This window comes from Puma concolor, chromosome B2 (genome assembly GCF_028749965.1).
Source record: "Puma concolor isolate L17-30 chromosome B2, mPumCon1.1.hap2, whole genome shotgun sequence".
Taxonomy (NCBI): Eukaryota; Metazoa; Chordata; class Mammalia; order Carnivora; family Felidae; genus Puma; species Puma concolor.
In genome coordinates this window covers 114,318,268-114,345,075 of record NC_141671.1, presented here as the reverse complement: position 1 = coordinate 114,345,075, position 26,808 = coordinate 114,318,268, and the positions used below count along the sequence as shown (strand labels likewise).

The 26,808-nt window shown below is 37.8% G+C and overlaps 1 protein-coding gene and 1 long non-coding RNA gene across 7 annotated transcripts in view; one reads left to right on the top strand and one right to left on the bottom strand.

The window, feature by feature from the left end:
- LOC147581188 (uncharacterized) overlaps positions 1-4,563 on the top strand; it is a 106,111-nt gene extending 101,548 nt beyond the window's left edge. The window contains exon 5 of the long non-coding RNA XR_015251520.1: positions 3,712-4,563. This is a non-coding gene — a long non-coding RNA (uncharacterized LOC147581188). The remainder of the gene's footprint in view (positions 1-3,711) is intronic.
- The window catches only part of NKAIN2 (sodium/potassium transporting ATPase interacting 2), a 1,006,832-nt gene continuing 984,570 nt past the window's right edge, over positions 4,547-26,808 (bottom strand). For 4 of the 6 annotated variants that reach the window (XR_015251517.1, XR_015251516.1, XR_015251518.1 and 1 more), the window contains 3 exons: positions 11,198-11,279; positions 10,421-10,509; positions 4,547-7,026 (listed from right to left, as the gene is read on the bottom strand). Coding sequence is in view for 2 of the 6 variants with exons in the window: in XM_086707749.1 (XP_086563875.1) it covers positions 10,485-10,509; positions 11,198-11,279 (107 nt within the window). In the remaining 4 variants the exon portion in view is untranslated. Of the gene's footprint in view, positions 7,027-10,416; positions 10,510-11,197; positions 11,280-26,808 lie in introns of those variants that run through there. The other 2 variants (XM_086707750.1, XM_086707749.1) reach the window with 2 other exon arrangements.

Genomic DNA, 26,808 nt, shown 5'->3' with positions numbered 1-26,808 from the left:
GGGTGACAGTGGCCCCAACAGCAGCAGAAGGGGCAGCTCTACCCCTGGGGGGAAGCAGGGGCCCTTGGCAGCCCTAGGAACTGGGGGGAGGCCAGCTTGCCTATTAATTCCCCAAAAGCCCTCGTCCCTGTAGCTTTTGCACAAATGCTAACTATGACTTTAATGCTGGGACACGAACCGCTGGTGCTCGGGCAGTAAGCATCGTCAGAAAATTATTATAAGGTAAATGTATACACATCAGCGTTTAATAAAGCATTATCAGAGCACCATTGGGATTATTCAAAGAGTTTGGAATGTCTCGTTTTGAGAACTTCAGCAACATTGTAAAAAAAACAGATCTGTGGGCTCACACATAAAAAGTAGAGACTAGTATCAGTAATAGACAGAAGATAACTATTTTCATAAGATGCTTCAGAAGAACAAATAATTGAGAAAGACAATTTTAAAATTATTTTTCTTGTAACTGAACATATAGCAGTAGATTACTTAAGTGGGTGTTTTTAAGTACATGGAAACCAGGAAGCCATTTTTAGCTTCTTGAACAAGTTACAGGAAATGTCAGAGGAAACACTAAGATCCTATTATATAATATTTCTTTAAAACTTTTGTTTAACGTTTATTTATTTTTGAGAAAGACAGAGGGAAAGAGAGAGAGAGTGCTAGGGCATGCAGGCTAGTGGGGGAGAGGCAAAGAAAGAGGGAGACACAGAATTTGAAGCAGTCTCCAGGCTCTGAGCTGTCAGCACAGAGCCCGACGTGGGTCTTGAACCCATGAGCCGTGAGATGGCGACTTGAGCTGAAGTCGGATGCTTAACCGACTGGGCCACCCAGGCGCCTTTATAATTTTCTTTAAAATTTGATTCAGGTTTACATGAAAGTGATTTTTTATGAAGTTTAATCTTTTTTAGAAAAATTGTTCTGTGAACCATTAACTCAAATGACTAATATTTATAAGTAGTTTATCAGAAATTTACTGCAATGTTGTCACTGTTTATAAAATATTCTTCATGGCTCTAGTAACAGTGACAGAAGCAGGGAGATTCTTCTTTAAATTAAAAACTATAGTTTCATAAAAATTATAAAAGGTTGTGATGCATTTGCCAAGAGTGACTGACATCACTTTCATTTATATTGATTAAAAAGGAATTGGTTCAAAGTATACATTTTGATGACTTAATATTAAGTTAGAGAAAGGTGAGTCAAACATCTTATTATCAATCAAGATATCCCACTAATGAAGTATTGTATTCATTGTATTATTTAAAATTATGACATCTAAGTATTTTTTATTATTTATATTTTGTGTTGTCATTTATGTGTTACTATTTGCCCTTATTATGTTTTATAAGTAATAACATACTTTAGAAGGAAAAGTCTTAATATTTTAGTACCTTTAGTAGCACTCTTTTTCTACTCTGAACAAGAGCTCCACATTTGCATTTTTCACGGGTCCTACAAACTATGTAGCCACCCCTGATAGCAAGATATAGACAGGTTACTTGACCTATTGGAAATGGAAATGTTTCGAGTCTGAGAGCATTTGCTTTTTGGCACTCAATACAAACACCGAGTATGTTTTGTTTTTCCATTAATTGTTAGCACGGGCCCCTGCCTCTCAACCCTCTGGCCCTGCCCTACCGATCTGCTTTTGCAGATGCAAAGACTAGTTCCATAGGTGTCCGGAACACAAAGTTTTTACATCTTTACCAGTGGAGGATTTTTCATAATCTTTACTACATTTGGTAAGTTCCCCGTGATTTATCATTTGTAACTCCGTGTTCATTTGCTTGACTTCATCCTGAGAGTGTCGGTCAGCCTGAGATAACAATGACAAGAGGCTCAGGTGTCCTGGGGTCCTCCAGTTTGAAGCTTGGAAGATTTATGTCTAGACAGCAGTTTGCAAAACCTCTCTGCACATGGAGATCAACATATCCCCAAAGGATATAATGAGTAAAACTAGAAGAATAATGAAGAAAAATGACAGGCACACAAAAGGGGAATAAACAGGGTATGCCTCTGGTAAATAACTCCCCGAAGGACTCTTAGAAAAGACTTGCTGATTAATTGAATCAATCCATCATCCTTGGGGTGACAGCATCAATTTGCAATCTTTTTTTGGGAGTTGTTTTATTCCATTGCTGTTACAGCTTAAATTCATATGAGAGTAGAATGAGAGGTTAAAAAATATAACTGTTTTGTTACTAAAGGGCCACAATTCTGTGCTCTCATTATAGAGAAGGCTTACATTAATTTTAATAAAGGTTTGGACTGTATCAGAGCATCAACATGTGGCTTATAACAGGATTTTTCCTCTCTGAATTTATCATATAGAAATAAACTTTCAATACCTATACAAATTTTGAGCTCATTTGCATCTAAACTCCATGTTTGAGGATTTTTAAAAAATGATCTTCATTATAATTCTAAAGAATATAAAAAGAAGTGCCTTTATCCCTTTTTAGGAGAAACTCACCATCATTTTCTTTGTTGTCACTGACAGTCATAACTCATGATACCGTTGCAGATTTCGGTGGTAAATGAGACTCTGGAATGCATTATCCAGTTCAAGTTTTTGTTGAATTAAAAGGCATAGAGCACATACATGTATTAGAGATTTTGCTCTTATAGTTATCAAAAGTGATTGTTTCCGGATACTAGCATGTTTTAAATTGGACATAATACATCAATCACAGATTTTGTTCTTTCCTTTCTCGGGAGTGAGTGGAAGGAAGATGTAATAAAATGAAAAGGATTGAACACAGATCCTAAGCAAAGATTCACATGTGGTGAGAATAACTGGGGCTTCAGTGTTTTACAATGTAAGGATCTTGGTATCAAAGCTTTCTGAGTACAAGTGTTTAGTGCTGAAATTTTATCAGAGATGGATCAAATGTCTGAAGGAAGATAGTCTTGTCAATCGCGGTATTTTCATGATGAAACAGTTCAAGTAATCTCAATCTCTCTAATATTAACTATTCACAAATGCATTATACGAGAAATAACAGAAAAACTTCTAAACCTTGAAAACAAACATAATTTGTCGACGACATTTACATGTGGGTATGAGTTTTGGTGTATAAAAAACTGTAAGATAATAAAACATATTTAACATTGAGACTATATTGAACCTAATACACAATAATTCAGACACATTTCATGATCTTATACTATCTTAGAGTCTTCCTTATCAGGGTTCATTCTGATTTAACAGTCCAGGGTCAGTTGACAAATCCCATTGTCTGGGATTTGATTTATTCTATTCTGGTCAGAGTATGCATACAGGAATTTGTTGTAGAATGGTGAGTGATTTGCATTTTCACAATAAATGGTAGTCTTGAGTAATTTCTTGATCTCTGTGGGCCTTAGCTTACTGTCTCTACAATAAATGGGTTTGGATCTCAAAAGTTTGTTCTGTAATGTAACCTACATAAAATGAGCTTGTATTTCTGAGTTTATGACCCATTTGTTATAGTATAATGGAATGTTGGCTATTTCTTTCACTGTATTAGAAATTAGGATTTGAACAGTTACAAATGAAGATCTTGGTGCCATCAACAAATAATATTTATTACTTACCAAATGCACACCTTATTTGAGAACTCCAGAGGTGGGAATCTTTTCTTTAGGGTGTATATATATATATATATATAGTTGCTTTATTAACTTTTATCCCTTTTTTTGCAACTGAGATGTGTGTATTTGACCTCACAGTATGAAGCAACATCCTGCCAGTCATCCACAATGAACCATATCAACACACCTTTCACACAGGGAACAAAAGTAAAAACAGGCTTCATCATTTCCAAGACTCACCGTGTGGCCAGGATGTCAAATTCTACAAGTTGATCTTCAGCTTCTTGGAATGTTGCCTCAAAGCCTTTTTTATTTTCAATCGATTTCTGCATTTTGGCTTCTGGGGGTTGTGCAATGAAAGAGCCCCAACAGCAGCCCAAGCCTGATCCCTCTACCTTCTCTCCCTTTCAGCTACACAGTGAACCTCAGCTGAAATTATGGTTACGCAATCATAAATTCCTTGGGTGAATCTTTTCTGCTTGCCTACCCTACCCCAACATGGTTCACTTATAGTGTTGTCAACGATTGGTCCTCAAAGGAGCAATGACTAAATGAGTATTCTAAATAATTTTATTTTAAATAATTTGACCTTTAAAAAAAGAAAAAAACCCACCTATGTTAAGCAAAGGTTTTTAACATAGTGCCCTAACACCTCTGTCAGCTATTAGCCCGATGCTAACTCTAAATTCCAGATTGAAAGGAAAAAAAAAAGTTCTCCAAAAGACAGCAAGTCTATTCCAGGCAGTCTTGTAAAAGATCCCTTAGTGTTAGGGGATAATGAAAGTGCGTGCTACCTATGACTGAGCTAACATGGTGCCATGACCTGGCAATTTCTTTTTATTGCTGACATATCCATTCCTGCATAGCACAGAACATCAGCGTTGCCTTCATGTAAATTTAATAGGTTTTCCTTGTCAATGATATAATCAGATACACTGTGAGAAGGAGGGGCTTTCAGGGATGGCTCAGAAGCTTAATTGTTTTTCCATTTATTTTTAAAATGCAAATTACACTAGTAAGTCAAAAAAATCACTCTGTTAAAAATACATTCAGAATTAACAAACGCAAAAAAAAAAAAAAAAAGACACATCAGGATTGTAACTCTTGCCTTCTGAATATTAGGTTTATAACAAAAGCTCAGCCTAGAAAAATAGCATTCTTCACCGGATTTTGAGGAGGAATCAGCTGTACAACTCAGATGGTTTTCCAGATATAATCACACTACTGTGCTCACTGCTCCCGAAAGAAGACCTGTCCACGAATTACTCTTTAGTAGTCAACAACTGGTTTTGAAAATTTTGGTGGTGATGATAGTAGTGATTAAGTGGTAGCTTGGCTGCAACTTAAAGCAGGAATATGAGGGCTTGTTCTCTGTGCACTTAAATCTCTATCCATATACATGTCCTATAAGGTGGAATCTCATCACAGCATGAATGTACAGTGAAACCTCATTTTAATTTTCACGTTAATAGTCACATTAGAATAGTTTCTGGCATGTAGAGTATTTAAATTTTAAGAATCAGAGGACAATAAATTGGTAAATATTTTTCTCCTACATTAAACATGCATGTCACTATAAAATCATATGAGGTTTCACTGACATGTTTGCAATTATTTATTTTATACATGTATGTATGGACAAACATATACAAGCCACTGAGAAAATTCAAGCACAAGTGCTGGAACCTTTTTTTTTTTTTTTTTTTTTTTTTTAGTTTATGTTCCAATATAACCTTTGTTCCTTTATCGTTTTTGAATGTATATGTGTGTATTTCACAGACATCCATGCAAACACAGTAATGGGGCTGGTTTATGTAGATCTGGATGGGCTAAGGTCCAAAGTAGGTTAACCCAATAACTGAAGAAACTACATAGAAACCAAGAGAGAAAACATTGCTCCATGCCAATTTGTAACTTTTCAAGTCTCAATTTCACTGCACTGAAGGATGTTGTATTAGTTTTAAAAAAGTTGATTTTAGCATCTCAGGTGGATCCAAGAAAAAACATGACTCTTCGGAGTTCCTGATAAGCCTGAGCTAATTATGTTTCCCACTAATGAAAACCAAATAATGCTTGAGTATATAGAACAAAATTTCCTAGGAATTCAGAATATTCCATAAACACATTGACCTACTATTAAGTTTCCAAAGGCATCTTGTTGCCAACTACGTTAACAGCACAGTTTTTCTGCCACAATAATACAGGAGGATTAAAATACACTCTAACACACAACAGATCCCCCAAATACCACAAAGAGATCTCAAATATTTCACCAAGGTAACTATTGCTCCCCCCGCCCACCCAAAAAATAATCTCGTACGCTGAAGTTAGGAAAAAAAGTTCACCTACGTAGGGTCTTCCATTTGAATTAGATATAAAAGAGTAAACATAGCTAATACATATTCAGTTGGCCTCTGTTGATAGAAATCCACAGCTGTTTCTGTGTTAGTAAAAGACATTTGTAGATACTTATAAAAGCACCTAGAGTGCAGTAAATAAAATCAGTGAGTTAAGCCATTTCTGTTCTCTGCTTCCAGTAGATTATGAGTTTAGTAGATTAATAAATTTTACTTTGTCCCACCCAACCCCTTCAGAAGACCATATTTAAGAATTATAAAGAACATGATTATTGTTGTTGTTATTGTCACTTGTCTGTTTTTGGCCACCATGGAGGTTCAATGATAAAGCACTTTGCTGACAGCTGGCAGTTTTTGTACACAGACACACTGAGCTGCTGAGCTATGCAGTCCTGTTTCTTGACGTGAAACACACAGACTCAAACTCGTTCGGAATTAATAGCAGTGTGTTAGCCTAAAGGAAGTGACTTGGGGAGGTCTGCACTGAGACTCGGGCGCACAACTTAGGTGGGTTAAGGCAAGTATGTACGGTATAGCCTTTAGGGCAAACAACCTGCCATTTCGGACTTCGGTTACAAGGTCATCATGGCATGTTTTGTTTGTTTTTGCAATTACATTGCCTACGTAGCCGTGGTGCTATCAAGACGTATGGAGTGCAGAAGACAGGGCTGTCAAACTAATGTGCCCTGGATGACTTTGCAGCTCACAGAGGCTGACTGGCTGGGCTGCAGAGTAGTTAGTGACGGCCAGCAGAGGGCACCAACACATCTCCTTATGAACTTTCCAAAGGCCTGGGAGAAAGAAGCCTACTTTCAGGAAATCCAAGATGGGAGTGTCCTGCATATTTGTTTCAGTTAGAAAGAGGAGGCCAAGAGGAATTAGTATGTGCCTCTGTGTGTGTGTGCGTGTGTGTGTGTGTGTGTGTGTGTGTGTGTGTCTCAGTGTATGTAGAGGCTTTATGTTTGTTCTGTTAACATGTATATATATTTAAACTCAGTTGCTTCTTGCTCTTCATAAAATGCAGGAGGCCACTGCAAAACAAGTTCTTTGAAAGGTCCAGGAGCTGACATACTGAGGCCATCTGTATTATTTTGACCTGGTAGAGAGAAAGAGAGAGAAAGAAAAGTTGTTTTTAATCAAGGGGGAGAGCCCAGCATCTTTCTCACCTCTCCAAGCACAAGAACAAGCAAAAATTAAACACAAAAAAGTCCAAGCCCAAATTGTGCTTAAAATGAGACAACTTTCCTCTCCGTTTCTTTTTCCTCTGTAACCTCTTGGGTAAAGTGGCCACTTATGATAATTTAAAATCCATTTCTGGGGACAAATGAAATGAATATGTATTGCTATACAATTAGGCTGCCAAAAAGAATGCAGTGTTTTCAAATGTTGCTAATATACCATGGGATATTCTCACAGTTTATACTGCGGGAACCCAAACACATCTCTACTGGCGATGGCACATAGGTCAGTGGTAGTCAAAACAGCTACTTTGTTAGAAAATTAACCTGTGGACATGGGAATGTTTTTGTGAGGGAGCTTCATGGCTATTATTTGTTTCAAAGAAGTTTACCAAACCATATGAAACAAATTAATGAAAACCTTTTCTTTTAGGATGGATGATAGATAATCTAAAGAATTACAGAACATTCTCCCAACTTAACTAAAAAGGAGAGGGCTGTCTATTCAATGACTGTAGGAACTGAAACGTGGCTGTGAATGGAAGTCAGTCAGGGCAGTGTTTTCAAAGCTCTTAGCCACGGATTTGCTGGGCATAATGGAAATCCCACAGCTAAAACTGCACATTACTTTTTAAGCATTTGCGTTCCTTCTAAGGAACAGCTTTTATTTCCAGTTGCTATATAATATCGTGAAAGTGCTTGAACCGGACCATGATGTTGAATTACTCTTAGTTTATGAGACTTATTATGGCAGGTTGACAGGAAAAGCTACTCCCTAAAGGACAAAGACATAGGAGATGTTCAGGTCCCTTCCTCTCAGCAGGGGTGAAATTTATGCAGGAGTCACTTTTGGTTTTTCACAGGGTTTGAATAGGCGGTGGCTGTCAGATGAGTGGTTCTGAAGGCTACCATGTTGAAGGCTACTGCATAATGTAAAATCAGAAGAGGATAGTTGGTTGCAGAGAAAGGGAGGGGTGCAGGCATGTTTGGAGGTATGGCAGCCAAGTTAGTGTGAGAAGTACAACTAAGTACATTAAAAATCAGAAAATATAATGAATGCCAGAGCAAACTCACAGGTCTAAGAATTTGGAAAGAACACTGAACTAAGGGGTTAGGAAAACTGGTTGATAATTGGGGGTGGCACAACTAACAGGTTGTGTGACCTTTGTTTTCCTTTGTCTTCCTCCAGTTTCCTCATCTGTAAAATAAAATCTCAGTGTTGTAGAACTTGAAGTCCGGTAAGGGGATGTTTTGTAGAAGGGGCAGTGGTAGTATTTTGACTAGTGATTTGTTATATGCAATTAATTCTAACTTCCTAAATCTGAATGTCATGGAACATTCAACTTTTTTCATGAGCAGTGAGACTTGAAACTTCTTACATAATTTTAGTGTTCCCAGGCAGTAAGGAAGAAAATAGTATTTTTATTACTTTTCGTTTGTCATTTAAAGTCTTCTATTTAATAAAATCATGGTAAGTTTGGTCCTCAGGAATTTAATGATGGATATTAAATATGCAGGGTCCACTTTTTGAAGACATTAGAATTATGGATGCCTGATTTGAAACAATATACTTGATTATGTATAATTAGCATTCTCTAAGATAGCTAATCCTATATATGTGGTTACATGTAACTTATTATAGCTTGATCATATTTACTGATCATTCATATTCATAAACACAATGAAGTGTTACATGATGAAGAAATGCTATGTGATATTGTCAGAAACAAGCAATTACAAGCTTTGTAGATGTTCTGGTCTACTCTTGAGCACATATTGTTGCATGTTATTTGGGTGGATATTATATGTGATCTATTGTTTCCAGAGGAAATCCTTTCGTATACTATGAAATATAGTATATTATATATTATATTGTATAGTATATTGATTTCTGATTCGATAAAGTCTTTTCATGAGTAATATTGGTTCACATAAGCATTGTTCCCAGTACTACTAAGTTATGTTTCTTAAGCATTTACCATGTGGCATGTTTTACGTCTTATATACTTATAAATTCAAAATAATTATATGAAGTACATGTGCTATCATCTCTCTTTTGCAGGTAAGGAGACTTAGATTTGATGAGAATAATTAAAGTTATTCAAATCAAGTTGTATGTCCAAGGTCATAAAGAATTTCATCTCTAGTACTCTGCCTTCTAGGTCCTCCTAACCACTGTCCTGTATTGCTTTGCCTTTATGTTTTAATAGAACACTTTATATAAAGCTATGATACAATATAGGGAAGAGTGGTAAAGAACTTAAAGGGTTTGTAATTTTACTTTTTGTGTGAGCTATCAAGTCTTCCTGGGAGGACAGGAAATTTTGGTCTAAACAGAAAACAAGTATAGTGCTAGGCAAAAGAAAAAAAAAGAGAAGTATCAGAGGAAAAAGAGATTTAAAACTCTTCCATAAAATATATATTTTAAGATATAACTTGAAGGATAGTGGTATTTCATCTTGGAAAAAAATGTTTGGTGTCAAGAGAACAGCATGGGCAACTAGAGAAACACATGTCATATGGGTGGAAAGCAAGAGTTCTAGTTTCACCGGCAAAAAATGGGTAAGATGGCAGACTACTAATGCCCTCAATAGATTATAAGATTCATCAGGACAGGAGCCAGCTCTTATTCATTATTACACTTTCCCAGTATCTCCTAGCATCAGCTGCATATGGTTGGGAGTCAAAAGTTGTTAAGGGTTGAAGAGAAGAGAGAATATTTCAGCAAGATATTGGGGCCAGGTCAGAGGATACTTGCAAGCTACGGTAAGCAATGTGGACTTTGTTTAGTAGGTAATAGGGATTAATTGATAGTTTGGGGACAAGGAGGGGAAAGAGTCAAAGTGGTACTTTGGGAAGAGTAATTTGGCAGCCACACGGAAGACGGGACAGAGGTACTAAAATTAGAAAGAGACAGGAAAACGTAAGGTAATGAACGCTGATTTAGGGCAGTGGTTATGGGGATACAAAAGAGATTGTGTGATGCACTGTTTGCAGAGGGAAGGCTTTGAATGCATATAGTATTGGTGGATTTCTGAACAGATCAGGTCTTTTTTATGGGTGGTATTGCCAAATACTTCCAAAGAAAAGCTCAGGCATGATGCATAGATCGTTCCCCTTTTAAAGAGAAGCTTACAAGGAGGTGTATAAAGATTACTTTAATCTCTTGGAAGAGAAATACTCCAAATCCATTTATCATCCTAGACATTAACAATACTAAAAGGCAAAATGATTCAATGGTGGAGGACAATGACGACAAACACATATCTTGAAAGAGAGAAGCTCACATTTCAAAATGAATTGGAATCTTACTTTCTATTTTGATCTTCGCTTGCAATTCAGCATATCACTTGATGCTGATATATAGAATTTGTTATCAGTTGTTATCCAAGGGAATTTGCCTAAACACAGATATAAAAATCAGGCTCTGATTGTATGTCTGCTCTTTTGAGTGCTAGAGTTAAGGGTCTGATAAATTTCAGTGTTACTCTTCTGGCGTAATTTTCACTTCACATCAGAAAAAGAATAAAGAATATTATTGCTCAGTTTTTTTTTTAACACTATATATAACTATAGGGTTATACTATATATAATTATATATAGCCTATCATTTATAATCCAAATGAGAATACTTTTGAGAGTAAGAAGAGGTACTGGTAATAACTATACCAGGACAACCTATGTAAACTGAGACTCTCCTGGGAAAACCAGAACATATAGTTTATATATAGTTGCATATAACTACCCATAATGTTATATCGTTTTCAAAATATATAACTTTTGGGTCATTCAAAGAAGTATTAATAAAGTATTCAAAGAAATATTAATAAAGGCTTTTTAGCTATGTAGTTGATACTTTATATAAGACTAAAAGTAACTTTAGAGATGGCATTTCTGATAAGTTAAATTTAAAAATGAATTATGAAGAAAATGTTATTAGAATTATCCCAGCCAAACAACATTAATAGAAGAGAAAATACTGGAAGTATGTAGTTGAAGGAAAGCTGCATGCCATCTATTTTGCACCATGACAGTGCTTACTTAATCATCTTTTAGTATCATAGAATACCTCCAAAATAAAGTACTTACATGTACATAGGCTGTAGTTGTAAATGAGATGTCTTCTGAGGCCCTTGATAGCCATAAGAATCAAAGCCACCTATGAAATCAACTGAAAAGGGACAATTGCTTTCATTAGTTAACTTTTCAAAAGAGTTTAGCATTCATGATCAAGATCTCACACAGATTACTAATATAAACCATTTAATAATCTATTAAAACCTAAGTGACTAATTGTGGAGGAAAACAGATAGTTCCTTCAGGGTAGTGATATCTCCCCCCTCAACTGTGAGATTCAATTATTGCTTTACAAGAATCTATTCACTTGGGAGAAGAAATTATGTACTCTTCTCAAGCAACCAAGACCTAATTGGAATAATAAAATTCACTTGCAGAGTAAAGATGCTGTATGTCTTTTTTGGTTAGTGTGGAGATTTTCTGCAACACATTACAAATGTAAAGAATAATGATTGCTTAAGTGCATGTACCTATCAGCAATTGCAGCACGAGTAATGATATTATATACTATGATTGTCAAGTACAAGGTGCTATGATGGAGCTTGTGTAAATTAATTCACCATGGTTGTGCCTGCCATTACGTGTTTTATGATCTGAAATAGGCAATCAGAAATAAAGATGTAGGGCAAAGTTTAACCAAACATTCAAATGCAATACATACTTCGATATTTAAAATATAATAACATATAACAAAATTACCCAAAATGGCTGTAATAGTATCTCCTATTTCATATCTGCTTACACTGTGGCCTTGACACTTCTCCCTTCTGGTAGTTTTGGTCTGTGTCCTTTCCACTTGAACCTAGGTAGAACTTAGTGGCTGCTTTAATGAATATGGTAGAAATGAAACTATGTGGCTTTCAAGGCCAGATCATAGAGATGTCATACATTTCCCTATTGTCTTTTGAGATGCTTAGAACACAGCCACTGTGCCCAAACAAGTCCACATGAAAAGATCAATGAAGAAGCCAATGGTATGTGTATTTTGACTGATAGGCTAGCTGAGGTTCCCGCTGATAGCCTGGACACGTGAGAGAAAATGCCTCCAAATGATTCCAGCTTCAAGCTGCTTAGTCAACCCAGTCATAGAGTCTTCCCAGCTGAGGCCCCTGAGATCAAAGAAAAGCCATTCTCATGGTGCCCTGTCTGAATTCTTGCCCACAGATCGATGAAACAGTAAATACTAAGAATACTGGGAAAAAGTTTTGTGTTTATTTTTTTTCTTTTCTACTCCTGGACTTAAAGGCTGTGTGGTAGGGATAAAAGAGGCAAACCGATGAAAAGCTGGCAAGACAGATGATAGGAGAGAGAAAGGGATATAGAGACTGAAACAGGATGCCTGTGGATATCTTTACTTGTTCTAGAGTCATATTCTATTGGTTTAGCTTTGACTAGTTTTTGTTCTCTTTCTCCCCCCCTCAACTGTGAGATTCAGGTGCTACAGGTAGAAATTGGAGCAAAGTATGAAGTAACATAAAGTCCATGATGTCTGTTTATATAATGGGGAAATATTTTTTAATAGATTTTATTTTTTAGAGTTGTTTTAAGTTTATAGCAAAATTAAGCAGAAAGTACAAAGAGTTCCTATATAGCCCCTCCAACAAACTCTGCCACTAGTAACATCCCTCACCGGAGTGGTACATGATTACAACTGATGAATTTACACTGACACATCATTATCACCCAAAGTCCAGAGTTTACATTAGGGTTCACATTTGGTGTTTTAAACTACGTTTTTTGATGAATGTATAATGACCTGCCTCCACAGTGTTAGTCTCATACAGAATCATTTTGCTGCCCTAAAAATCCTCTGTGCTCTGCCTTTATCCATCCCTTCCCCAATCTCTAGCAACCACTGATCTTTGTACTGTTTCCATAAGCTTGCCTTTTCTAGAATGTCACAGAGTGGGATTGATACAGTACTGGAACCTTTCCCGATTGTCTTATTTCACTTAGTAATGTGTCTGTAAGGTCGTTTCATGTTTTTCATGGTTTAATATCTCATTTCTTTTTATCTTGAGAACACATTTTTCTGGGATGAATTTCTCTTCTTATCAAAAGTGGAATAGTATAAGAACAAAGGCCATGGTGTTAAAAGGATCAAGGTTCAAATACTGCTTTGACCACTTGCCAGCTGTGTAACCACAGACATATCATTTAACATTTCTTAAAACAGGAATTAAAATACTTATTTCATACAATTAGTATGAGGATAAAATAAAATAAGGAATGTAGAGCCCTGGGTGAGACATATGGTGTGGAGGAAGAAAATTAAAAGCCCCTGAAAAAATTCAGGATTTTCTTTATAAATCTTTTAAGCCATGCAGTGTAGGAGAAAGAGAAACAGAAAATGTTTAATTTGGGATAACGATGGAACCATACCAGAAGATGAATTAAGAGAAGGAACCTCCTTTGTTTCCTGAATTGCCTGTATGCATACATTAGCTAATATAAAGGTTACCAGAAAAGCTATACAATAATTGAATGTCAACTATATTTAAGGTTTGTATTTTGAGAAATTATTGTCTATGATTGGAAATTAATTTCAGACAGTGCCTAAATTCCCTTTTATTTGGGTTTTCTCTTGTCAACATTGAAACTTGATTAAGGACTAGTTTACTGAGAGGTATTCACAGTGTTAGAATTTCCTGGTTAGTGTCTCTTCCACTGAAATTGAGATCCGAGTTAAACTCAGGTTTATTGTTGGGGCGCCTGGGTGGCGCAGTCGGTTAAGCGTCCGACTTCAGCCAGGTCACGATCTCGCGGTCCGTGAGTTCGAGCCCCGCGTCAGGCTCTGGGCTGATGGCTCGGAGCCTGGAGCCTGTTTCCGATTCTGTGTCTCCCTCGCTCTCTGCCCCTCCCCCGTTCATGCTCTGTCTCTCTCTGTCCCAAAAATAAATAAACGTTGAAAAAAAAAATTAAAAAAAAATAAACTCAGGTTTATTGTTATTGTTATTGGTATTTTGAAATATTTCTCGGGCTTGTTTCCAGGGGTTTGAGATGGATAGCAGAAAAGGTCAGATGGTAGTTACAAACCAAAGATTGTAGTCACTCTACAATCAAAGGATAACTAAAAGAAACCAAGATGAATCTTCAAGTCCAATGGATAGAATCAGGACCAAAAATGGAAAACAAAGCTTGAGTTGGGAGCAATGTAGACCTTCCTAAGACATGAGAAAAGGCCAGAAGGGAAATGAGGTGTGTTCTTAGTATGTGTTGTGAACAGTGTTTGACTTGTCTAGGGCTTGCTTTCATTAGCCATCTGGTGTAGGGGTTGGTAGTGCTGGCTTACAACTCCCCATGTGGGGAGGATCACATAAAAACTCTGATGGAAGGATTGTCATTTTTCTGATCATTCAGATCATCTGGAGCCATAAAAAAGGATCCAACAGCAGGTGATTCAGAACCAAGATGAAAAAGAAGAGGATCTAAATGTAGCCACGATGGATTTTTACCATTTCACTTATGAGGGAGGCATTCAAATTTAAGCAACAAAGGGCATATTTTATAAACATGCTTTAGTTCACAGCCAAGGAAATTATGTAAGGCCAATTTCCACATGCATTCATTCCCAGTAATTGTTTGGATGTCTTCCTAAAGACTTGAGGGAGAGGAATAGAAATAAGCTGGATCCAACCAACCACTATAGTTAATATTACGGTGGTCAGTGTAGGTAGATGTGATTCCTTGCTCTTCTTTTCCAGATGATTCTTCAACCACATATGGAACTCCTTGTGGTGTCACATGGGTGAAAAAAAGAAGTAGAAGAAACTATTTTTTTCTTTTTCAAAAAAATGAGTCACTGGGGTTAACTTACATTTTTAGAATACTGTTAATACCGCTTTGGTCTATTTTCCTTTTCTTTTACATAATCACATTTATCAAGTCTATAAAGTGGTGCTACATGCTGTGAAACTTTTCTGAGCAGTAAGGGTCATGAAACATCTGACAGGTCCTTTTCCAAGTAATTGTGATGGCATCTAGATGTTTGGTTCGTAGCTTATCTCTGCATTATTTAGAAAAGTGTACCTGTTATTCCTCTGGAATCTCCTTAAGTCCTGAAAATAAAAATAAAGTTCCGGGGTGCTGGGTGGCTCAGGCGGTTAAGCGTCCGACTCCTGATTTTGGCTCAGGTCAAGATCTCATGGTTGGTGAGTTTGAACCCCACACCAGACTTTATGTTGACAGCAGGCACAGCCTGTTTGGAATTCTCTCTCACCTCTCTCTCTCTCTCTCTCTCTGCCCCCTCCCATCCCCCCACCATGCTCATTTGTGTGCCTTCTCTCTCTCTTTCAAAATAAACAAATAAACAAAAAAATAAATAAAGTTTCAAACAATTGCACAGTTTGAATTAAGTAATTTAGAAATTACTTAATAGTTTCTAAAGGCCTTTCAGGTGATATTAATTATCTCTGCAAAATTACTGTGAGGTGGGTGGGAATAATTATCTTCACTGTAGAGATAAATACAGTTTTACTTGACTGCTTGGGGGACACACAACAGCTGAGGACAGGGCTGGAAGTGAGGTGTTCTATTTCCTTCCTAAGTATATTGAAAAGTGATTTCTGCTTTTCACTCATGCCATTCCAGTAAATTCCTGGAAGGTTATCAAAAGTTTTGCATCAGATTTTGGATTAAATCTAAAATCTTTAGGCTTTTGTTTTCTTTTTATAGTATTCATTTAACAAAAGTTTTTGAGTGCTTGCTTTGAGTCTTCCATTGGTTGTAGATGCTTCATTTTGTTGTTTATTCTCTAGCGTCTCTCCTCTGCTTTTGCTAGAAGATGTACTCTTATAATAATCAATAATCAAATAATAATCAAAGCAATAATCAAAGCAAAACCCACCTATGATGGATTTTCCAGTACTAGTTACTAATGAGATGTCTTGGTTTTTCTGTAACATATCTTTAAGAAGAGATAAGGTGAGCATCCTTCAAAGTTTAGTTCATTTCTTCTGAACTATAAAACCATATAAACATTTATTTTTTTTTAATTTTTTTAACGATTATTTATTTTTGAGACAGAGAGAGACAGAGCATGAACAGGGGAGGGGCAGAGAGAGAGGGAGACACAGAATCTGAAACAGGCTCCAGGCTCTGAGCTCTCAGCACAGAGCCTGACGCGGGGCTCGAGATCACGGACCGTGAGATCATGACCTGAGCCGAAGTCGAATGCTTAACCGACCAAGCCACCCAGGCGCCCCAAAACCATATAGACATTTAAATGATCCTTTCTTCTGAAAACTATTTATAGTCTCAGCCTCCTCTTGTATAACTCTGATTATGGTGTTTTTCAAAGGAAAGAGGCATGTTGTCTTTTTAGCCACTTGGCATTTTGTCTGTTATTTCAACACTTACCAGAAAATATGAAAAACGGAAATCACTGAAGGGCTGAAATAGAATTTGGAGAATGAGAAAAAAAAAGATGACAATGAGTTCAAGATAATGGAGAAAGAGGTAGAGAATATGTGACCTGCCAAGTTTTTGCACATGGGGGAAGGAGAGGAAGAGGCAAGAGTCAAAGTCAACTCAGAAATTTGTTGACTAGGAGAATGCTGTTGCCTATAACAGAAAAGAATGTCAGGAAGGAGTTGGTGCTTGGCTTCATTTGGAAATACAGCATGTAAGGTACAAGTGTCAGGGACCAGGAAATCCATGCAAAAAGAGAAATGTAACTCAAACTGGTGCAAGGCAAGTTGGAGATTTGCTGGGATTTCAGAGATTAGCTTCCCCTCACTCTATGAGTTTTACTCACTTTATTGTGTTTCCTCTCCACCTACATATTGTAATCTACTTGTTTCTTTGTTAAGTCCCTTGCTCTAATGTAAGATGCGTGAAATTTACTGTTTACTACTATTCACTACAGTAACCCAGAACCCAGAACAGTGTCTTGGTTCATGGAAAACTGTCCTTATGGGATGATCTCTATAGACCTGCTAGGCTGTAAGGAAAAATAAGACAATCATTGGAGCATGGGAGATGTTGGTAAAATTCTTAAGTGAAATTCAACTGTTTTTACTCTTTCTTCCTTAAGACCTTCAATGATAATAAAGAGAAGACCTTTTATAGAAGATCTATAATACTTGGTCCTATGAGATAAAAGAAACTTTTTTGAATACCAATGGGAAGAAGCCACCACTGTAGTCCCTTTGGCTTAGAGGAGTAGAGGCAAAGAGGCTAAGACGTGCCTTAGCATCAAAGTGACTGGTGAGAGAGTCATTCATTGATGAAGGCTATCAAAGGTTACAAATGTTGATTACTGGTAGGAAAACATTATTCTCTTTCTGAGAATAACAAAGGTAGACAGTGGGGCAGAAGGTGACAAAATAAAATAAAAATTGTGCTTGCTTAATCATTGCCTCATCGGAGGGATTTACTTTTGGTCTTCTGAAGATAGCTCAGGAAAGTTATCATTTTCTTGGCAATTGTTACATTTTCTCTTTGCCTTATTTTTTCCTATCTGAAAAATGGGTATATTCATTCTACTGACCTATGGAGACATGGGGAGGTCTATTATTTTAAATTAGTAAAGAGCCATATCAGTTTAATAACTATGATTTAATAACATTAATAATAGCGGAATTTAGAAATTACCAAGTAAGTGCGAAATGCTTTTTGAATAAATATTCTTTGCTAAAATATATTCCCTAGTGTGAACTTCCCATTTATTTAAACCTCTTAATCAGCAACACTGAGTTCAGTAAACCTAAAATTGCCTTTTTAAAATACATGTTGGCAGTGAGGTATTGTAATATAAAATTGTACCTTGGTCATTAATGACAAAGCCCCTAGTCAACATACTCCCTTTTGGAGACAGAGCTGGAAAAGACCATGAGGAGAAATTTTAAAAGGCAGATCATAGAAAGCTCAGCCTGAATATTTAGAAGAACTCATTGAAAGACATTAAAGAATTTGTGTGGGCTATGAAAATAGAGTGTATATCCATTTTCTCTGCTGGTGAGAATTTAAAGGGTACTTGTCTCCAGTTGCACAAAGGAAATTTAGAGCATAACCAGTCATAGGCCAAATCCAAAAGAACCACCTCCCACCCACACAGACTTCCTTGGGGGCAGCAATTCAGCTTACTGTGTGAGCTTAAGGTGTTTGGTCTGGGATAAAATCCCTGAGTGGACTCTGAGCTACTGTTTTTATTTCCTGATGAGGGAAACACAACCCTTTGTAGGGTTACCTCACCTTGTTGTTGCCTTAAAGGTCACTGAAGTAACCGTTACAGCCCAGAGAGCTTCCGACAGACAAAGCACACACTGAATGCAATGGGACTTATTAGCTAAATCACTGCAGATGTGGCATTTCCTAACCTTGCCCAGCAAATGTATTTTCTTACGGTCCTATTTTCACGTTTCTCTTTTAGTTGCATTAGAACAAGATCCTCCATATTTTATACTTGGTGACACATTTACATATGCTAAAGAATGAACATGAAAAGCAATCACCACAATGTGGTCATAGCAGAAGAAATATTTCTTTAGTTAGAAATAGTTTGAGTAACCACTTGAAGCTTTTGGTTTTAAACACTTAATAAAAAAATAAAATATGAGCCCCACTTGACAAACTATTCTGTCTTTTAGCTCTTGCCTACATCTGCAGTGAAGGCAGAACTGTAGGGGGGATTTGAAGAAACACATGCTGGTTTTCTGCTGACGTCAGGATCTTGCTATCAGACAGTCTTCTAATATTGTACATCACAGGGAAGTAGGAAAGTAGTGTAAAGATGGAGTGCTCTGGACTCAGAAGACCTACCAGCATCATGCCCACAAGCAGGTCACAATTGCTCTGAGCCTTATTTTCTTCCCCCCTAACTTGGAAATAATGAAGCGATTCCAACTTCATAGGGTTATTGAGAGAGTCAAGTCTCAAATGCAGCACTTGGCATATGTATACTAAAGATACACCATGGATAGATTTGAGATCTCATCTCTTTTTGGAAGGGATTTATACAAAGAGAACAATTTGAATTATGCTTTAAATGCATATTTGGGTTCTTTGTGGAGAGGATGAGCACTCTGTATTAGAATTTACAAGAGTATTGTGTGGGATGACACAGGTACTGAGTCATCAGCAGAAGCTGAGGACAGCTGAGGACAGTCTATGGAAACCCTTCAGCCGTGCATTCTTTTGGTGGTCTGACAAACAACAGGAAAAGCCTGTATGACCTAGTATAGAAAAAAAAGGGGGGGGCGATATTTTTTACTTAAAAAGAAACTACATAGAACTGCGTTTTCATATTTCAAATATTTTTTGGAAGTCACATCATATATTCTGTAAAAGGACAGAGAGAGGCTGGGACCAGTCTTGTTTGTGGTCTCTGAGGCTTCAGCTTCTATGCAGGCAAAAGGGACTGTTCAATGGAGTGTGCCACAATGAAGACACTGACAGCTTCTCCTCCTGGATTGGGCAGAGGGCATGAGCTCAATGGTTGGTGGAAGGATTACTCTAGAGAGGAGAAGCTTTGACTGTGTGTGCCTCAGATTTGAGCAGGGTTGCAAGGAGACAAAAGGATACTTGCCAGTGTAGAAAATTTTTCAGGTTCTAGGAGAAAAATGGATGGGTTTCATGTTTGATAACTTTAATTTTCATGGTTTGAGTACTAGGCTTAGGTTCAGAACCCACGCCTGGGTTTGGAGCAGATCCCGAGGGAAGTCAGTGGTAAGGAGTGAGGGTGTCGTTGAGCAGGAGAGAGCATCCAGCCATGGTTAGGGACCTTCTCCAGCCATGGGCAGTGACCCAGGATTAGAAGTGGAGAAAGTGAACCTGAGCCTCATCACGCGTGGTTGTTGAAAATCCAAGTGTGATGCAAATACAGGCCAGGTAGGAGATAGGGGGCCGGTGGGGGCATCACTGCCACGAGTAATCCTGCGCAGAGATGAGAAGTAGAAAGATCCAAAGAATGAGAAAAACAAATGTTCCCATAGTGGGAAGTTCCTAACTGAAGATGAAGATAAGTTTTTCTGGGAGGGAGGCAGGGGAACAGGTAGGGGGAAAAAAACCCAGGAGTTTATAGTCAGGCCGAGAACTTTAAATTTGTGATTTTGGAGAAATTTCCTTTCTCCACAGTGAAGGTGATCCAAATTAGCCTCTTTGATGAAGGAAATTAAGGGGTAGATGAAGTGAGTGGTAATGAGGGTGGCAAGTGCTGAGAAGGTCAAGAAATTGTAAAGCTAGAGTCAGACAATTATGAATCCAGGCATCTTTAATAATTTCAATAGATGTGGAGGAGCATACAGAATGGGATGAGATCACTAAGCAAACTTCACCTTCAAGGTGCCTGGGCTCACTTTGTGCCATGCCATTTGGATGAATCAGATTTACCTGTCTTTGTTTCTTTCTTCCCTGTTAGCATGCTTTCAATGAGATATGATATGCCTTTCAGTTGAAATTGGAGAGAGCAGTTATTATGAGCCATAGGTGAGCTAATTAGACATGATTGGGCATGTCTTCTCAGGTTACATCCAGCATATACTTAGAATGCACAGTCCATTTAAATACAGTACTTTTAATTAGAGTGTGGGCACATTTATGTTTTTGTGCATATTTAAGAAAATTTTAAAAAGCCCACATGCATTCCTTGACTTATAATCCTCGCTAACATAATCTTTGCATCATTTTGCATCCTCCAGAAAGGAAAATCATCAAACTCTTGAGTCTAAATTAATCATCTGTTTAGAATGATAGTAGCAGTTTCAGGAAAGAGAATGTTCAGTGGTTATTCTAACATTTTTATTGATATTTGCGAAAGCTGAAACTAGATTTGGTATATTGAGCTCCTTAAAAACACTTAAGATTATTCCTGTGTGAATTACAGTGTACATTTGGTCGATATGGACTGGAAAAGTAGTTCTGTTTAACCAAGGCACACCTATTTTTATTAAATTCTACATATCCCTCTGATATATCCTTTCGATTTCTGCTGAAATGTCATTTCCTCAAGGAATAATTTTCTAGTCTTCTCACCTAGATGATACACCCCTGGGGGGGGGGGGCATTCCACTACCACACCTCTCCCACCCTTGCCTGAATTCTCATGACAAGTGACTGTAGTTCTTCATGGGAACTGCGTCCTGGGCTCTATGCGCCATGAAGGCAAAGTCTGTATCTGCTTGGTTCCCTGTCTCATCCCTAGCGATGGACACACGAACCCATCATAGAGTGGTTACTCCATAAATACGTGTTGAAAGGATCTATCCTGATTATTGCAGTGAAGTGGTGTGGAAAGTATATTTAAATCTGGAGATTTAAGTTCTATTCCCAGTTCTGCCTCTAAATGACTATTTCACTTTAGAGCGAGTCAATTCAAGTGTCTCTTTCCTCAACTGTCAAAAGAGGGGATTAAAGTAGGTGATTGTTAATATTGCTCATAGCTCTAGGATTCTGCACACTTCCATATTTCTGGGATTGGTTTACATATCAATGGTAGCAATAAAATATTTAAAATGAGCAAGTCTGCACAGGCATAGTGAATGGGAAAAATTAGCGCGAAGTAGTTATTTCTCTCCGACTGTTACTACCATATTATGCATTGATTTTGCTAGGCAAGTTTCCAGGAAGATGAGCTGTTGAGTAGTATATGTATATACTCTAGAGTATATGTAGTATATGTATTTTATAGTTACCTATTTACACACACACAGCATTTGGAACCTGAGTCATGGCGATTCTCAACTGGAAAACAGGGGGATAGAAAAAAATGTGGGACCTGGAAGAGGGGAATAGGATCGGCAGGTTTGGGCCCAAAAGAAACACTGTCCCCTCATTCAATTCACTTCAGTGAGGAAAGTGTATGGATGTTACTATGTGCTTTCCTTTGCTTTTCTGCTCTTGGGAATTCCTTAACATCAACTTCATTAGTTACAAAGGCAGCAATCCATATCCAATTTTCTTTTTGTGTCAGGATTGTTCATGTATAAACTAGGCTCCTTTGTTGGAAACATTTGCAATTAATCCCATAAACAAACAAACAAAAAATGCAAATCTTGCACTGCCTGCCCCAGCCAACTCCACCGACTCTGAGCCTGACCACCATCTATTATACACAAAAATGAATTGAAATTCCCACTTTGGGCCTAACCTAATTTTCAAGTGATAATAGGCATGGATTCCCAGAAGCTCTCTATGCCTCTTGATAGCAACTTCCTAATTTCCTTTCCTGGTAAATGTTTTAAATAAGATTTTAGCACCAAAGGAAATTAACCTTTAAATTAATTGTAATTATAAAATGCCATCACTGATTTTTGTCTTCAATCTAATTACTTTCTATTATTTAAACAAACCTCACCTCCTGTGAGCTTTAAGTTTGTTTCTCCTTCACTCCCTGTCACACAATGCCAACCAATCCTAGCAGAGGTCTCCCTGAGTCTCTGCAGCTAGAGCAGCCTCATTTAAATGTCATGCAGGATTGAGAGTTCGCCCTCTGTTCCCTTATTGACAAGGCGCTCTTTCAGAGGCTATGCTATGCATAAGGCTGCTCTGCTCAGATGTTTTCGTTCTGCATACCTGGTGGCCATCCTCAGAGATGCGGAGTTTTTTATCCTCCTGCTGTTAAGAAGGAGATAGCTAAGCCCAGCCTTCTGTCTCTATTAGAAGCCACTTCCAAAACTAAAACACAACTGGACATACTGAAGTGGGCACCTGCCAGCATCATTTATCAAAAGACGAACTTTGAATGTGGAGCCTACTTTCCCAGCACGCCTCAGCTTTGGAGGGCTCTTAGAGCTTAGTTTCCTATGTGGGCTCTTTGTCTTGTTCTCATTTGTTCTTTCGAGATGGGACTGTGGGATCCCAGGAACTTTATTTTGTGAGCGTGTCTATCTACACCGTGGTGCTAAAAGCATGCTTTTTTCCTGCCACTTAGCTGCCTTCTTTGTCATGTCATTATCAATGCGAGTACAGAGAGATGGTGAGGAAGAAGTGTGGAATACCCATTACAGGTGGCCTGTGTACTGCAGAATTGGAAGATGAAGCAGAATAATCAAAATGGAAGATTTTTCTTTTAATCATTTCTGTAAATGTCACCACTTTCCCTTCCACTTACACTCCCTGGCTTTCTTTTCTATTGAGGCTGATTAAAACAACCTGAAGAGTATGAGAAAGCTTCAGTTCTCCCAGCCAGAAATATTTTCTGCATAAAATACATCCTTTACTACACCCCAGTAAGATGTCGTCCTTTTTGCTGGACTGAATATTGTCACCTTAACACTATTCTTTAGAAACAAGGTCCTGATTGTTCTGAATCAACAGAGGGTAGGGGATCAATAAATTTCCTTCCCCCCGTATTTTTGACTTGGGAACATGAAATTTATTTAAAGATGATTATAGTGTGTGTGGGTGTGTATGAGAGTGTGTGGATGTGAGTGTGTGTATGTATGTGTGTGCATGAGTGGAAAGCAGTATAGTACAATGGGAGAGACATTGTGAAAAAGATAGAAAATAAGAAGTGACTGTTGAGGAATCAGATTCAACTTTCACCTGAATATCCAATTTTAAAAATAATTAAAAAATTCAAAAATAAAGCTCATATATTTTCCCTTCAATGACCACGAGAGGGAGTAATTTAATAGTAGTCTGAAAAAGAGACCACTACTAACTAATGAGCAAGACAATGTAAAAACTGTATTTCACTGTTAGGGAATGCTGTTGCCTCTGACAGAAACTTGCATGTGATTGACAGGAGGCATATGTCTATGCAGGCATTCATTTCAGGTGCTGATCATTTATTCAATCTTTTATTTTTATATATGGCAGCATGTCTCCGCCCCACTCTTTTCTGCCATTTGCTTAGAAAATGACAAAAGTGCTTTATTATAACTGATTACCCATTTACTTACAATAAACTGGAGTATAAGAAGATACAACATACCCTTACTAGTTTCCAAATGGTCTAAGAAATGTTTGTGGAGAGCTGATTGATTCATTCATTTATTTCCCAGATAATTACTGAGTCCTGCTCCAGGTTGGGGATTACTAGATGCTGAGCATACAGCAGTGGTCAAGACAGGTGTGGTCCCTGAGGGCAATGGCTAATATTCTCTTATCCTGAAAGAGTCAATATGTGCTGTATTGGTGTCAGAAGTTCAAGAATAAGCTCAGTGACCTTGGGCAAGTCATTTAATCTTTATGGGTCTACAAAATTAAGCTGTTGAAATAGAGCCGTAGACAGTAGTTTTCCATCATTTTCAAGCCTGCAGTATTCCTAATCCAAAAGAAATCTTAAGCAGAATCAGAAGTTGTAAAATTAAATAAAGGTAGAGCTCCTGTGTTTTGGGTGAGTTGAGGAAGAAGCCAGGTGACAGACATCTCTTACCCTGGCCTCACTACGATTCTGTAAAGCATAACTAGAGATTAGTAGCATTCAAAATCTGGGGCTCTGGGCTTTAATATGTAATTCCGTTCAGAGAAGGGGAAATGAATGGCAAGTTTGGGTTTTATGTAAGGCTAGTAGATGTGGACAAGATTATTTCACTAAGTCACCTTGAAAAATCACAAAACAAATGTTATAAGGAGATGATAAAGCAATACCACGTTAACAGTATTTTATTATTTCATTTGATTGCTTTTGTGTGATACTCTAAAAGTAAAACAGATACAGCATTCTCATAACTCTGTCAACGTGATTCCTGAGAACTTGGCACCTATTTTGAACTGCTAATTGCCTACCCCTTAGGTTATGTTTGAAGAGTGATTTAGAATAACAAGAAAGAAAGCTTAGATTACCAACTAATGTGTAGTATGACCCTAACAACCAGATAGAAAGAATGGTGGATACATAGATGGACAGATAGGTAGATGGATAGATAGATAGATAGATAGATAGATAGATAGAAAATAAGGAGGGAGGGAGGAAAGAAGGAAGGAAGGAAGGAAGGAAGGGAAGGAGGGGAGGAAGGAGAAAGAAAGACTAGGAGCCATATGATATGCAGAAATGTTAACTGAGAAACATAATTCAGAATCGTGGGGTCATTCTAATTTTCTTTTTTTGTTGTTTGTACTTTCTATACATTCTGCAGTAAACTTACATTTCTTTATAAACAGGGAGAAACAAGTATTTTTTAAAGGGGAAGTGTTTCTCCCTGCTGCCACCTGCAGCCAAAAGTGGGAGTGTGTGTGATTGTGTTCAAAGAATTCAAACTCAATGATCCTGACAAACTGGAAAAATGATCAAAACATATAGAATAGAGTTCAATACACAGAAGTGTAGGCCAGCAGCCTTTAGAAGAAAAATCAAACAAAAATAACAGAAAATTATTAGCCTCAGAGAAGTGAATAATTTCCTGTGGTTTGCTTTTCAAATGAACGTTTCTATAAATCGATTGTGACTTTTATCCCAAGGCCACTTGAATTTAGAGAATTCAGGACAGGTTTTTATGCATTTCTGCTTGGTTGGTGGGGCTGTGCTTGTGTGTGTCTGTAAGTTTAAACATCTAGAATTCATTTTTCAATTTTTTTTTCAAAACAAGTCCCTTCAGGGTATTATTTTTGGATGATATTCTGTATTGTTCCAGAGGTGATGTGAATATTTAATAATACTTGCGAAAATACAAATCCCCTTTAGAAAAGATGATTACTTAGAAACATGGATCCATCTTCTAGAGGACCAGTGTTTAGTTTTAGTTTAACTATTAACTACAAACTTTATAAGAAAACATAATACAAATTGAGAAATCATGTGATTATTATCTGTTCTGGGTTGGTGATATTTTCCATGGCTGCGTGTCTTCCTTTCAATTGTCACCTTGAACAGCGCTAATGAGGCAGAGAGAGAAGTTTTTCGTTCTATCACTGAAAGTGGACATCCATCTGTGGTGCAGAAGATCTCAGCATTAAGTGAGAGAAGAGCTACATATATAATAAAAGGCATGCCAGGCCGAGAATCTCGGAATGTTTCATCTCTTTCACAGAACTTTGTAAAAGCGAACAAGTAGAGGAGAATAGAAAGGAGCGGAGGTCATAAGGAAAACTCAGCATGGCTGGCAACAGATGACACAGGAAAGAGCCTTGCCACAAAGACGGCTCAGCAAGGGTCGCCTGCTTTCCTGGAGAAAGCCTTTCCTCCGAAGAAATAGCACTGCCTTTTCATGAACAAATACATAAAAGTGCATTGCAATGGTTGCCTCCCTTGAATAGGGTTCACATGTCAAGGCACACCCGCTGGAGCAGGCCCCCAGCTTTTTTCCTGGGGAGGAGCTACTCATCTGAAGGCAGATCACCCCCCACCACAGCAGGAGGCACTGCCCAGGAACTCCTTAGAGAGCATGGAGCCAGGACACTGGGAAGTATTACAGCCTGGAGAGACGGGCCAGTGAGCCACTGCTCGCTCCAATCTATGCCCCATAGAGGTTGTCAAACGTCCAGGAGCCACATGGCGTGTGCGCGCATGGCAGGTAGAAGAGGGGCATGTGTGGATTTGGATATAGAACTTTACCAAAAGAAATTCCCCCCAAATTTATATGGTAAAGGCCTAACCTCTAATATGATTGTATTTGGAGGAGGGCCTTTAAAGAGGCAATTAATTTTAAATGAAGTCATAAGGATGGGGCCCTAATCCAACAGGACTGGTGTCCTTTTAAGAAAAGGAAGAGACGCCAGGGGCAAGACTGTAAACAGAGGGC